Raw genomic sequence first — 13,896 nt, forward strand, 5'->3', positions numbered from 1 at the left:
TCAATTCTCTCTACTCATCTATCTATTTTTATTATAATTTATAACACTTAGTGGATTTTTAAATTCTAAAAATATAACTTTATCCAATGATGTAAGTATTAAAAAATATTTTAGATCTGATTTAATTTAATCTTTTTGAGCTAAAACCGTTGTATTGATAGCTAACAAACCATATCAACATGTACAACTTAGCTTTAAAAAACAAGGTAAGGCATCAACCCACTCAAAATCATGCCAAACATCTAAACATGCTGAGCAACAGTTGTACATGTAAATTCGGATTTAATTTTGATATAAAATTGTATAAAAAAATCATTTAAAAAAATTTATTTTAAAAAATAAAATATTTCGAATACACATGCGCATTGTGTATGTATTGTCGTTAATATAGATAATATCTATACACGTACAAGGTAACATTATTATTCAATTTATACTAGTCGTCCGTTGATTTAATATTTTGTCCTCAAATATTTTAAAAACAGCCAAGTTAACCTAGCTATTAATAAAAAACAAACTGACACAAAAGAAAAAAACACGAATAACGTTAATTTCATTGTGTTAGTTTCCTAGGCCAGCTGCGCCCTTCGTCGACTCCAACTGAAAGAAACCTTGCAACCATTTTAATGCCGCAATATGACCAGTGTACAAGGATTCGAGTACTAATTTACAAAATTAATCTTTTATTATTTTAACTATGTTAAACTTTTTTTTAATTAAAAAAAAAAGAAATGTTCGCCGAATGATGACTAATTATTCTTTGCTCAATTCGCTTGCATTAATTAATAATTATTTGTGATCCAGTTCATTCTATTTTAAAGGATACATCTTAATGCAAAATGTAAGTGTCTAAAATTGTTTTGAACATATATGATTACATATTGAACCCTTTAAAATGTAGTATGTGAGTATTAACTTTATGCTACCATGTTCTCATCACATTTTATAAATTTGTATTGCTCAATTCCGCCGGCATTAATTATATTTGTGATCCATTTTGTAACTTTATATTTGAGAAATTTCAACCCTTATGAGAATACCTTAATATTGAATCTAAAAGTGGATATTTATCTCCACGTGTGTGTTCATTAAAAAAGTTTGATTTCACGTATAATGTTAAATATCAACTATTACATGCACTATCACGACAATACCTTAATAAAAGTAAAATATAATTTCACCTTTATATTTCTTTGATTTGATTTGTAATATTAAATGCTAAGTAGGGGTCTATTTAGTATTTTAGCCATGGTGCAATTGAGACAAAGGCGAATTATTTTCTATTTTTAGCATTATATTAAAAGCAAAGAACTTTTATGGAATATATTTGAAAACTTTTATGGGTGAAGATAAAATGGAATCTTAAATTTGTATACTAGAAATAAAAGATAAGATATCAAAATGCAAGAAACGTGTCTTTCATAAAAAGGTGAATGTACTCTCACTTTTTCTCAAGTCAAAGAAATTGAGTGTGCATAAGAAGATTATGTTACCCGAATAACTATCGAGTGTAAAGAAATTTGGTGCCAAAAAAAATATTTTTCACATTACGTTTTATCTCACCTAATAAAATAATGGGAAAAAAGAAAAATATTTGTGGCTCAAACGAAACGATGGAAGTGTCTTTCTTGTTGCCTAGAAAAGGACTATTCACCTTCTGGCACTCAATCTCCGTCTACGGTCTACCTTGCGCCACCACCATAAATATTTTCTCTTCGGAGAGGTAGTATAATTTTTATTTATGAAACGAGTTAATTTTATTTATATTTTTAATAAAAAAGTAATATTTTTTAAATAAAATTAATTTTTTTTGAATGATAATCTAAACAAAAAAATTTCGTCTTACAAAATTAACATAAATTTAATTTTTTGTTGAAATATAAGAAAGATTAAATAAACAGTGAAGTCAAATTCCTTTGGTCCTTCCCATTGATTTGCACCCCCACTTTTTTTGGTTATTTCTGTTGAAGTCAGAGACCAGAACTCAAGAACACCGTCCAATCACGATCCCAATTTTGCATATAAAACCCCACTTACACTGTTCCACATTCCCACTTCGATCTGCACTGCCTATTGCTTTTTATTTTTATTTTTTAAATCCTGGGAAGTGGAAAAGTTCGCCTTTTTCCTACTTTTGTAATGGGAAAGTCCCATTTTGTTGCACCTCTTTTTGCTTATCTTGTGTTCTTCATTCCACTTTTTCTTCAAGTATCACCAGCCAAAGCTGCAGGAACTGAAGATGGATCAGAGGAGTGGGGATATGCTCAAGTCAGGCCCAGTAAGCCGCTGCTTCTTTTTATGCTGAAAAGATTCGATTTTTCTTTCTTTTTCATGTTTTGGATGAGAATTGCGTTCATTTTATTGCTCTGATTTCGTGTCTTGTGTGGGCTGTATTGCGTATGTACATGTAACAGAAGCCCACATGTTTTGGTGGTATTACAGAAGTCCAAACAGGGATCAAGATCCAAACAAGCCATGGCCAATCATTCTTTGGCTGCAGGGTGGACCTGTCAGTATAGTATTTTACTTGTTCAATTTTCAAAAAAGATCATTGCACAAATCTTGATTCACTTTATCAAATGAATGATGTACTTTTTTCCTCTGAATCTGGTTAATTAGGGTGCTTCTGGTGTTGGGATTGGGAATTTTGAAGAAATTGGGCCTTTGGATACAGATTTGAAGCCTAGGAATTCGACATGGCTAAGCATTGCTGATCTCTTATTTGTGGTGAGAATTGCGTATTCTCAAAATGTACCCAATGTTAGATGATTTTATATTTTGTGTTGTTTTTATTTATTTTGTTTTCGTGTAGGATAATCCTGTTGGGACTGGATACAGTTTTGTGGAAGATACAAAAATTTTGGTGAAAACTGATTATGAAGCCGCCACTGATTTAACTACACTTTTGATTCAAGTTTTTAATAGAAAGCAGAGTCTCCAAACGAGCCCTCTTTATATAGTTGCAGAATCTTATGGAGGAAAATATGCTGTTACCCTTGGATTATCAGTTCTCAAAGCTATAGAATCTGGAAAGTTAAAGCTCAAACTTGGAGGTGATCATTGTTCTCTAATGGGAAAAAATAAGCATTTCAATGTCTTGAGAAGAACCTAAGTTTAAAGCTTGAAATTCATCTGAGTGTTCTGATTTGTAATTTTCTTGTATCTAGGAATTGCATTGGGTGACACTTGGATTTCACCAGAAGATTTTGTGGTATGAACTCAACATTCTAAATTATATGTAGATTTTGTTAACTTAGTCAAGTGATATTCCAAGATTGCACATGTTTATTGCAGTTTTCATGGGGTCCTCTCCTCAAAGATGTCTCCAGGCTAGACAACAGTGGCCTAGAAAAATCAAACGGGTCTAACCTTGCTTCATTCATGTTCTTGTTCTCAGAAGAAAATATATTGTTGTTGTGCTGATAAATTTACATTCAGAAAACAGTTTGGCTGAGCAAATTAAAAAAGAACTTGACGACGGTGAGTTCGAAGAGGCTACCGAATCCTGGAACGAGCTCGAGAATGTTATTACTTCTAGCAGTAACTCAGTTGTAAAAATTCTCCTTCTCCCTTAATTTTTTTTCCCCCCTAATCTTAAAAATTGCTTCCTACGACTCAATATTCGACGGGTTTAATGTCTCGTGATGGAATATTTGCAGGATTTCTACAACTTTCTATTGGATTCAGGGATGGATCCTGTATCATTAACAACTTCGGAGCTATCTCAACACATAGCGATGAAGAGATACTCGAGATATTTGAATTCGTTGAGGTCTACTGCGGGTGGTGATGGTGATATTGATAGCTTAATGAATGGTGTGATAAAAAAGAAACTGAAGATTATACCAAAAGATGTTCTGTATGTGAATTTTTGTTTATTTTCAACTATTCATTTTCTTTTTTGTTTTCGTATTGATTATGGGGCTTGTGTTGTGTGTGCAGATGGGGTGGGCAATCTGATCTTGTTTTCTCTGCATTAGAAGCAGATTTCATGAAGCCAAGGATCGACGAGGTGACAAATTTAATTTCTTGAAGGGATTTCTGCGTTTACGCAGAAAAATATTGAAAATATTCCATTTTCTGGTTCTTTTATTGCTTAGAGTCTTTGATCACCCAACATTGTGGTCTGTTATTTTTGTGTTCGATGCATATTGAGTAAAAGATTAAGTGAAATAATGATATGCGATTCGATGGGATTTTTCGAACGACTTGAATCAATGGATTAGTGTTCTATTCAAGCAGCACCAGTAGTTTCACCAAATTAAAGTGGTTTATTTGGTTGTTTTAACCATTATCAACAGGTTGATGAGTTGCTGGCTAAAGGAGTCAATATGACCATTTATAGCGGTCAGGTAAGACTTCCAGTCTTGTTTTTTCTCCCTTATTCTACACAAATTGTTTTTTATCAAGGAAACGTTAATGTTTTTTTGGCTAGGATTTCGACTTAAATGTATTTCAATTGTAAAGTTCATTTGTACTGATCAAATTTGTAATGCCATGCAGTTAGATGTCATTTGCTCCACAAAAGGAACTGAAGCATGGGTGTCAAAGCTCAAGTGAGTAAAATTTGAATACATGTATATGTTAATTTTGATTTAGCACCTCTTCTTCGATATCCATATCCGAATTTAAATATGAAGGGGGTATTCTATTATCTAATCTCGGTCAAACATTTTTTTTTTAACAAAAAATGACCTTATGTATGACTATGTAGATTCACTAACATGTGTTTATTCATTTATGCGGCAGATGGGATGGGCTGAAAAGTTTCTTGAGCATGGATAGAACACCACTTTATTGTGGGAAAGAAAAGATGACAAAGGGTTACTTCAAATCTTACAGGAACTTACATTTCTACTGGATTCTTGGAGCTGGCCACTTTGTATGTCTATTTTTCTTTTTTCAAGAAAAAATTATATTTATTCGACTTAAATGCCATAAATCATCAATTCAAAGCATTGTACACATCGTTCACGTTTTTCAGAATATCATAAAGTTCCCCAAATCAGAGGAAAATAAATACACCGAAATATTTCTGTATTAAAATACATGATGAAAATAAAATGAAATGCTAAAGTGTTAACATTAAAGACGATTGATTGACAGGCTCTCATTTACTGTCTTCCTACCTATCTAATCTATTATATATGTGTCAGAAAATCTTGAAAGAGTTTTTCGTGTAATCGAAAACTCGATAATCCTATAAATTCCAAATATCTAGTCCAAATAATAAATAATACAGTTCTATATTTATTCACATTCATACTACGGACGTATTTGGAGTTGATTGATTTATTTATTTTGTCTGAATTTTCAGGTACCTGTTGACCAGCCCTGTGTGGCTCTGAGCATGATACGTGGTGTCACTAAGTCTCCAGTTGCATAGGAAATCAAAATTGTATTGAATTTGCAAAATATTAAATGAAGCATTTTAATATCAATTCATTAATTTCTCGGCTTCACACGTTTAATAAAAATCGGTGGGTTCGGTTTTTTTTTTTTTTTGGTTTAAAAAAAAAATAGGGCAACTTGGCAATAGGTACCTAAGCGAAACAAAAATTTGAGTTTAGTACCTAGACTTTTATTTTCCAAAAATGCCCTTGGCTTAGCCAGAAGCATTATTATTTTTGAAACTATCAAGTGTAGAGTCGGAATCAGAATCTGATTCACTTGATTCATCAAGATAATAAATATTTTCATCATCTGATGAAAATTCAACTGTTTCTACTGGATAAAATCCAAGAGTGTATAATTCTTCTAATAGTTTAACTTTGTTTTTCTTTTCATTTCGTTTTGGACATTCATTTGCATAATGATCTTCTTCATTGCACAACTAACATGTGCAGTTCTTTCCCTTACCTTTTGGACAAGTTGGTTTTTTATTATCAAACTTTTTATAAAATTTTCTTTTGTAAAGTTTTCTGAAGAAATTTCTTTTAAATTTCTTTTTCTTATAGGGAATAAATTTCTTATTAAAAGATTTATAAGGTTTATTAAATTTATTTTGTTTCTATCGTTTTAAATGGTTGTGTGACATGTTTGTTTTACAACCATATTCTTTTACTTTGAATTTCATTTTTTCACAACACAGTTTATTATTTTGTTTGTAAGATTTGGATATTCTTTTATTTAATGTTACTTCATGACATTTCTTTGTTATAATATCTTTAATAAATTTAATAGCTCCTCTTAGTGTTTTGGCATAAGCGCTAGTTAAGAATTCATCTTTACTATTTATTGGTATATTAGGTATTTTATTAAAAATACTTAATTTATAATGTTTTTTTTTATCAGCTTCTATTAACTGATAATAGTTTGTTTCATAATCACATATAAATTCTTTTAGATAACATAAATTGCATAATTTTATATTATCCAGAATAAAAATTTCTCTATTTTGTTCTATGTTTTTTGCTACCAGATTAGCATCATTATTAGAAACTCTCAAAAATTCTTGGTACAAGGCATCAACAAATAGTTCAAAATATCGATGTACTGTCATTCCTTGTGGTAGATTAGTAATTACTAGATTTTCAGCCCACGTTCTTACTGCTCCTACCAATGTCATTTTTATCATCTCATGAGTTAAAACTTGAATATTCTCACTTTTATCTAATAATTGTGTTAATTGAATTTGTACTGATAGTTCATTTGCCCAATGATCTATCTTTGCTTTTCTTTCTTTAGCTGTTGAACAGCCTAAATCTAAAATATTTTGTTTCACAAATCCTGATGTTTTTGATTCTCTTAGAATATCTCTAACATCTTTATAAGATCCAGAATATTGGTCTCTGTTATATTTAAATTTTTCATCATCTCTTCCGCCACTACCTTCTACATTTGTTCGTAGATTTAATCGTGGTCTAGAACTATCTTCGGATTCTGATTCTGAAATATCCATATCTCTGTATTGTTCTGATTCCTGATGTGAATGATATAATTCTTCTGTATTTACTCCTATTTGTTCAAAATCAGATTGGTCTGTTTCACTAAACATCTCCATACTTATGTTTTCCATAACTAAGGGGATTTCTATACCATGATTCGATTTTGAATGGTGGTTCTTCCTCCATTTTCCTTTTTCCTTTATCTATTGGAAGAACTTCCTTAAGATAGTTTAATATTTCATTACTATGTCTTTCTTGTTCAATTATTAATCTAGTCGTTGCTAAATCAATATATTCTTTGAAATTTTTCTCTAATTCTTGTATTGTTAGATTGATCTTATTAATGTTATTTTTTAAATCTCCTATATCTTTTTCTAATTTTATTAAGAACGTCATTGTGATGAGGTTGACTCATTAACAATAGCTTGTTTAATTTTTAGAATATTTTGATTCATGGTTCCAATCTTCTCAAGAATATCTTCATCATTTCTAGCAAATGATAATGATCTTCTTGGTACAGACTGTTTCGTGATTTGGAGGTCGTCTGAACTCCATCTTTTATAGGGATTTATTTCTTCAATAAATGTTTTTCGAGGGTGTTCAATTCTTGTAATATTTTCAAACATTCTTTCAACAGAAATAGTTGGTTTTGTTGAAATTATTTCTGTTTGAGAATTATTACTCATTGCTACGCCGAAAACATAGTTTATATTGATTGGATGGTTTTCTGTTAACATAAGATTATTTCTATAAAAGTAATAATCTAGTGTTAAAAAGTCATTTATATTTTTATCAAAAAGAGATATATTGTATTGAGGATAAATACAAAATTTCATTTTTTTGTAACATAAGTTTCCTTCAATTTTTCCAAGGATAGAATCCTCAAAGTTACGTATTCATTTGTCACGAACTGTGATTCCAATTGGTGTATCTATTTCTTCTCGATAGTGAGCTGATACTATTATTTCAATTCCTCCGATATGAACATATTTCAGTACAGATCGTTCTTTTTCACTGGCTTTTGCCATGATAGTATCAATATCTTGAGTTGTTAACAACTTCAGAGTATTAGACCTTAATTCGTTATTTATTTTACATTATCGTTCTTTTGTACGAATCGAATAATAAATTAAATTTTTTCTGGGATTAATAAAATTTGAAATCTTGCTTAATATTCTCGGTTGATCTATTAGATTAGTTTTTGAATTAGAAAATCTTATTTTCTGTATTTCAGCAAACTTACTTTGATTAAATATAATATTCAAATTATACTTTTGGTTTTCTTCAGATTCATCAATCTGATTGTTTTGATTTTGAATTGTTACTTCTGTCATTTTAACAAATGATAGAACTTCTTAATTTTCTTAAGGCTATTAGAAGTCTTTTTGTTGAATCGATTTGTTCTAATAGATTCTGAAAATCTTCGAAATTATCAATTGAAGATTGACAATTTTTGAGATGTTTTAAATTGTTTTCACAATTTTCTATATCAAAATTTATATTCATGAAATATAAATTAAAGATATTTGTTTTTGTATGTTCATACATTTTTCATTTAGTAAAAATTGTTATTTTTACTATTTTGTTTTTGTTGACCGGGTTTCGATAACAAAGCTTATTTTTATACATAACAGATTGTTATGTCTTCAATTTCTTCATTTTTAAAAATCTGAATTATCATTTTCCAGTTGCTTGAAAAATATTCTTTTTTATGATTTTTGAAATAGAGGGTTTGGAGATCTTTTATTCTATTCCAATATTGATTTATTTGACGTGAATCGTTTAGTAAGATTATTTTATCAAATAAATTTTTAATCTCAATATCTAAGGTTACTCCAGGCATAAGTAATCTGTTTTAATAACTGCTCTGATACCAGGTTGCGGAATTCTTACGAACTTCTTAATTCTTATGAACTTTTTATTCATTGGTTTACAGATCTGATTCATTTATAACAGATAAATGATTTAATCCAAAATGGTCCCATTCGTAAATTACTATTTCAAATTTTAGTTGATAAATTGATTCGAATATGGTTAAATCATAATTATTTAATGATATTCATGATCATCCTCTGTTTCAAACCAGTTTTTTATTATTAATCTTCCATTTCTTATAATGGATGATGACATGGTTAATGTATTTTGAATATTTCTTTAAATTAAGGGCTGCATGAGGTTTATGAAGGTTACCTTGATTGAATGAGTCTTGTTTTTTAGCAGAGGCCAAATTCTTGCTTTCCCTTAACGATCACTTGATCAACTGGTACTTGCTCTATGGATCTCCAGGTTTACTCTAGACATGAAACTTCAATGGTTGATTTCCAACCTTATCCTCCTTATGCCCTGATTGTTTAGTTATTAGCCATAAGGCTTAATTTTATTTCTGATTTTATGTTTCTTAGTTTCTGATAATTTTCATAGGTCTTGTATGAACCAGATTGTAAGAAACTTAAGAAGAGAGAGAGATACTCAAACTTCACCTGTTTATTTACAACACAAACATCTCCTTTTATAGGCGTGGATAAACGCATACAAAATTAAAATAAAGGAAAAGAAGGGGACCACCCGACACTACATAATGGAAAACAACTCATTTTACATCTGAGTGGATGTCTTTCACATGTGGTGTGGTCCACGATTTTTTTTGTTTTTACATTGTGTCACTTTCTGAATCACTGGCACATTCGGACCATTTCTTTATTGGTTCGTCTTCTTTGACAGCTGCTTCTTCTGTCTGAATTGGTTGGCAATGTCCACATTTGTGAGTGGAAATCATTGGTCTTAGTCTTTGACATAGCATTTGTTGAGTTTCTCTGATCATGTCAACTTTTGCTTCATAGATTGGAGCTTCGAATTGAGCTAACATGGCTTGTTCTTTCTTTTGGATTGTCTCTTTGTGTTTAGTGGTTAATAAAATTTTACTAGTTGCAAAATTTATTTTAACCTTTGAATTTCCATCAATCTTTTCTGTCTTTGAGATCATGTCAATTAATGTCTTTATCAGGAAGTGTTGAGATATCTATTACTGGTTTCTCTTCATTTGATCCTTCAAATAAGAACTTGTCTTTATTTCTTCGACATTGAATGTATATCATCGGTTGATAGAATTTGTCATTTTCCCAATCTGGAAGGGTTGAATTAATACTCAATGTCCCGGATCGTCTTTGAAGACTGCTTTCTTGAACTGGATGATACTATTTCTCAATTGATATGAAAATAGTTCTATCTCTTGATTGTTGGGACTGACTTCTAATCCACTTAATAATCCATTTGAAAAGAATCTTGCGACTTCATGCACTGGATCACCCTGCAGTGTTCTTGCTCTTGATATGCTTTGTGTGTCACAAGTTTGTAGCCAAGATCCTACAGATGGTTTGGCTATTCTCAAATAGTTTAGTGCTTCAAAGAATTCAGTCTTGAGTTTTTCTGAAAAATTTGTTTTTTCAAAAATTGGTTTTTGTGGTCGCAAATTGACCATCTTTATTTCTCTTGTTTCAAGGGCGCTTTTAAACGTACTTTCTTCTTTTTCATTTTTATCGGTGTTGGCTGTGACTACCGATTCTTTTTTCTTTGTTGTTAGTGTTGGCTGTGACCACTGACTGTTTCTCATTCATCTCCATTATTTTATCAAATGAAGTTGCTATCTTTTTTGGTGTTCTTGGTGAGGATGATGATGACGAGGTTGTCATCTTCTCTTTTATCCTCTGAATTTTTCCGATTATATTCTTTTCTTTTTGTTGAAGAATTTGAATTTCTTCCTGTATGTCGATCAATATTTCCTCTAATTGATTTAGTTTGTCCATCCTGCACAAGAGAACATATATGTATATATATATATATATATATATATATATAAATGGTTAGAAATTTAACTCTTTATCGTGAGTAATTCGGATAGTTTTATTATGCGTATCATTGCATTTATGAATTCTTTTGCAAGAATTGAACCAATCTTTATGAGATTGATTATTTTACTCATAGAGTAATTCATGTTTTTGAATATAAATATCATTTCATCAATTTATATTCCTCATGCTTTCTGAGGCATGTTCAGATGACTCGCAGTTATTTTCTGGATCACTTAGGATCTTCTTTGTTATTCCGTTACTACGGATAATATAATTTGGATGAAGTTATCTGGTTAATGCGTCGGGTAATGAATTATCCGTTCCTTTGATATGCTGGATTTCGAATTGATAATGGTTCAATTCTAATTGTCATCTAATTAATCTTGCTGCATTTCTCCCAGCATTTCTTGATATTTTTTTTTGTCTTGAAATATGTTAAATTCATATTATCGGTTCTTACTAGAAATGGTTTAGAGATAAGATAAATTTCATAAGTTCTAATTGTAAATATTAAAGCTAATAATTCTTTTTCATTTGAGTTATAATTTAGTTGTGCACCTTGAAAAGTTCCTGATGTATAATTACATAATTCTTCATTATTCCTAGTAGCTGTCTTAGTAAGTTCTTCTAAATTTCTTTCTCATGTATAAGCTTATAAACATGCTCCCCAGTATTCATCTGAAGCATCTGTTTTAATTATTATTATGTCTTTATTAGAAGGAAAATATAACTCAGAAAGATTACTAATTATTTTCTTTTTAATAGTGTCTATATAATTAATATCTTCTTTAGATCATTTCCACTTATAGTCCTGTTTAAGTTTTGTCTGAAGAGGTTTTTTGATTTCTGCAAGTTTCTTAATGTAATTTCCAGAATAAGTTAATAATCCTATAAATCTTCTTAATTAATATTTATCTTTGATTTCACTAGGAAAATCATGAATTTTCTTAAGTATATGTTGTTGTAAACAATGTTTTTCATCTTCTATTTGTAATCCTAAATAATTTATTTTTGTTTTAAACAATTGTGCTTTATTTTCAGAAAGTATAATTTCATATTTATGACAAATATCTAATACTGTCATGAGGTCTTTATAATGTTGATCTAGTATTTTTGAATAAATTAATATGTCATCTATATAAACACAACAAAAATCTACATATGATTTAAAAGATTCATCCATATATTTTTGAAAGATACCTGGTGCTTGTTTGAGTCCGAAGGTAATACAGTCCATTGATACTGTCCTTTTGGACAACTGAATGCTGTAAGTAATTGTGTTTGTGGTTCTAGCTGAATTTGCCAGAATCCTGATTTACAATCTAGTCTGAAAAAATATTTCATTTCTCCTATATAAGATAGTAAATAATTCTTATTTGGGATATAATATCCGTCCATAATTGTTGCTTTATTCATTTTTCGATAATCAATTACCATTCTTTTCTTATCAGTATCTTTCTTACTGACATAAAAGGCTGGTGAAGAGTGTGAACTCTTACTAGGGATGATTATCTTAAGTTTTAATAATTCTTGAACCTCTTTTTCAAATATTTTTACATCATCCATGCTACATCTTCTTGGTGCTTCACGATTGTGATATTAAGGTCTTTAAGTTTTATTGAAGCAATGAATTGTTTTCTTTTCTTAATTTTGTCCTGAGGATTTTCAGAACAAATATCATGAAATTTCTTCATGATTTCTTTTTCAGGATTAATCGTTAAAATATTTTTTATTTTTAGTTCTATTGGATTTGTATTTCTTTTATGAAAATTCTTTTTAAATCCTTCATTTCCTACATGAAATGCTGTTCGTATTTTAGGAATGTAAATCATTGATGATCTTTTGTTTAAAATTATGTGATTTTCAAATTGTGTAAAAGGAAGATATTCTTTTAAAAATTTATTTCCTATTATAATGTTCATTCCTGATTCCATTTGGTATATAATGGGTATTACAAATTTTGTTTTCTCAATTTTTATTTTTAATTTTTCTGCTACTGTATCAAACATGATTATTGATCCATCTCCTATTCGAACTTTTAATCATTTATCGTATTTCTTCCAATAATGATTTGGAAGTATATGTTTGCTTCCTAAACACATACTTGCTCCTGTATCAACATAAGCATGTATATGATATGGTTTATGTTCTTTGATTTTAATTTGAATTTATATATATATATATACTATTTGGATTAATTTTGTTTTTATTTTTCATTCTCTCATTTTTTTTACTGACGATTTTTGTGATTTATTAGGATTTTTAGTAGATAAGGGTAGAATTGGTATTTTTAAACAAAATTTTCTCTCTCAAGGGAGTAGAAAATAAGTTTAAATGGACGAGGTATTAAAATGTAAGATGAAAATAGGTTTGGGTATGGATTTATAATTTACCCAAAAAAATATATGTATATCCGAACGGTTTTATCTCGGTCGGATTCGGTTTTCTATAAAAAACAATTTGGTTATTTTGATCGATTAATTCGATTTTAATACAATTATTTTAATTAATAATATAAATATATTTTAAAATATAATATGTTGTCTTTTTACATGATTTTTTTTGTAAAATTTTTAAATTCAAAGTCTAAATGATTTTAAAACAACAATCAACTAAAATTTATTAACGTTTTTTTATTAACTAAATATCATCTAATAAAATATATAAATATAAATATAAATATAAATGAAATTGTTAATTTAATGAAATCCGGTTTTTTTTTGTCGATTCGATTTTGAAATATATAAATCGAAATCAAACAGGATAAATTTCGATTTTAACATTTATATCTAATTTCAAAATCTGATTTTCAGTTTGATTTTTTCATTTTGAATTTATGATTTTTTTTATTTATCCGAAGTTTGAACCCTACTCAGTCCTCAAGGATGGAAATATGGAAAATGGGTTTAGAACTTCCGTTTCATTTTTAGCCCGACACACCCCAAAAGGACAAAATCCAGCGGGTTGGGCTTTAAATCGATTAGATTTTTATCTCAAAAAAAAAAAATCGATTAGATTTTAGTACGTTTTTAATATGGATAAATACTCAACAAAAAAAAGTTCAAAAATTAATATGATCATCAAAATTAGAGATGTTGTTAATTAGAGACGATAGTAATGTGTATTAATGTTAGAGATTATGATATTTATTATACAACATA

The 13,896-nt window shown here is 29.3% G+C and overlaps 1 protein-coding gene across 1 annotated transcript; it reads left to right on the forward strand.

Annotated features, from left to right (window-relative positions):
• The first annotated feature begins 1,689 nt into the window (after positions 1-1,689).
• LOC140882271 (serine carboxypeptidase-like 51) lies at positions 1,690-5,462 on the forward strand. The gene is made up of 13 exons (XM_073288181.1): positions 1,690-2,278; positions 2,415-2,509; positions 2,620-2,727; positions 2,813-3,053; positions 3,168-3,211; positions 3,295-3,362; positions 3,446-3,551; positions 3,660-3,859; positions 3,943-4,012; positions 4,302-4,352; positions 4,504-4,556; positions 4,750-4,882; positions 5,318-5,462. The coding sequence occupies exons 1-13, from the start codon at positions 2,140-2,142 to the stop codon at positions 5,384-5,386; spliced, it is 1,377 nt and encodes a 458-aa protein (XP_073144282.1). The 5' UTR covers positions 1,690-2,139; the 3' UTR covers positions 5,387-5,462.
• Positions 5,463-13,896: the final 8,434 nt, after the last annotated feature.

This window comes from Henckelia pumila, chromosome 2 (assembly GCF_033568475.1).
Source record: "Henckelia pumila isolate YLH828 chromosome 2, ASM3356847v2, whole genome shotgun sequence".
Taxonomy (NCBI): Eukaryota; Viridiplantae; Streptophyta; class Magnoliopsida; order Lamiales; family Gesneriaceae; genus Henckelia; species Henckelia pumila.

Coding starts and splice junctions, on each gene's coding strand:
- LOC140882271 (XM_073288181.1), top strand. CDS start 2,140: ATGGGAAAGTCCCATTTTGTTGCACCTCTTTTTGCTTATCTTGTGTTC. Junction 3,054..3,167: donor GTTAAAGCTCAAACTTGGAG/GTGATCATTGTT, acceptor TCTTGTATCTAG/GAATTGCATTGGGTGACACT. Junction 3,552..3,659: donor CTTCTAGCAGTAACTCAGTT/GTAAAAATTCTC, acceptor GAATATTTGCAG/GATTTCTACAACTTTCTATT.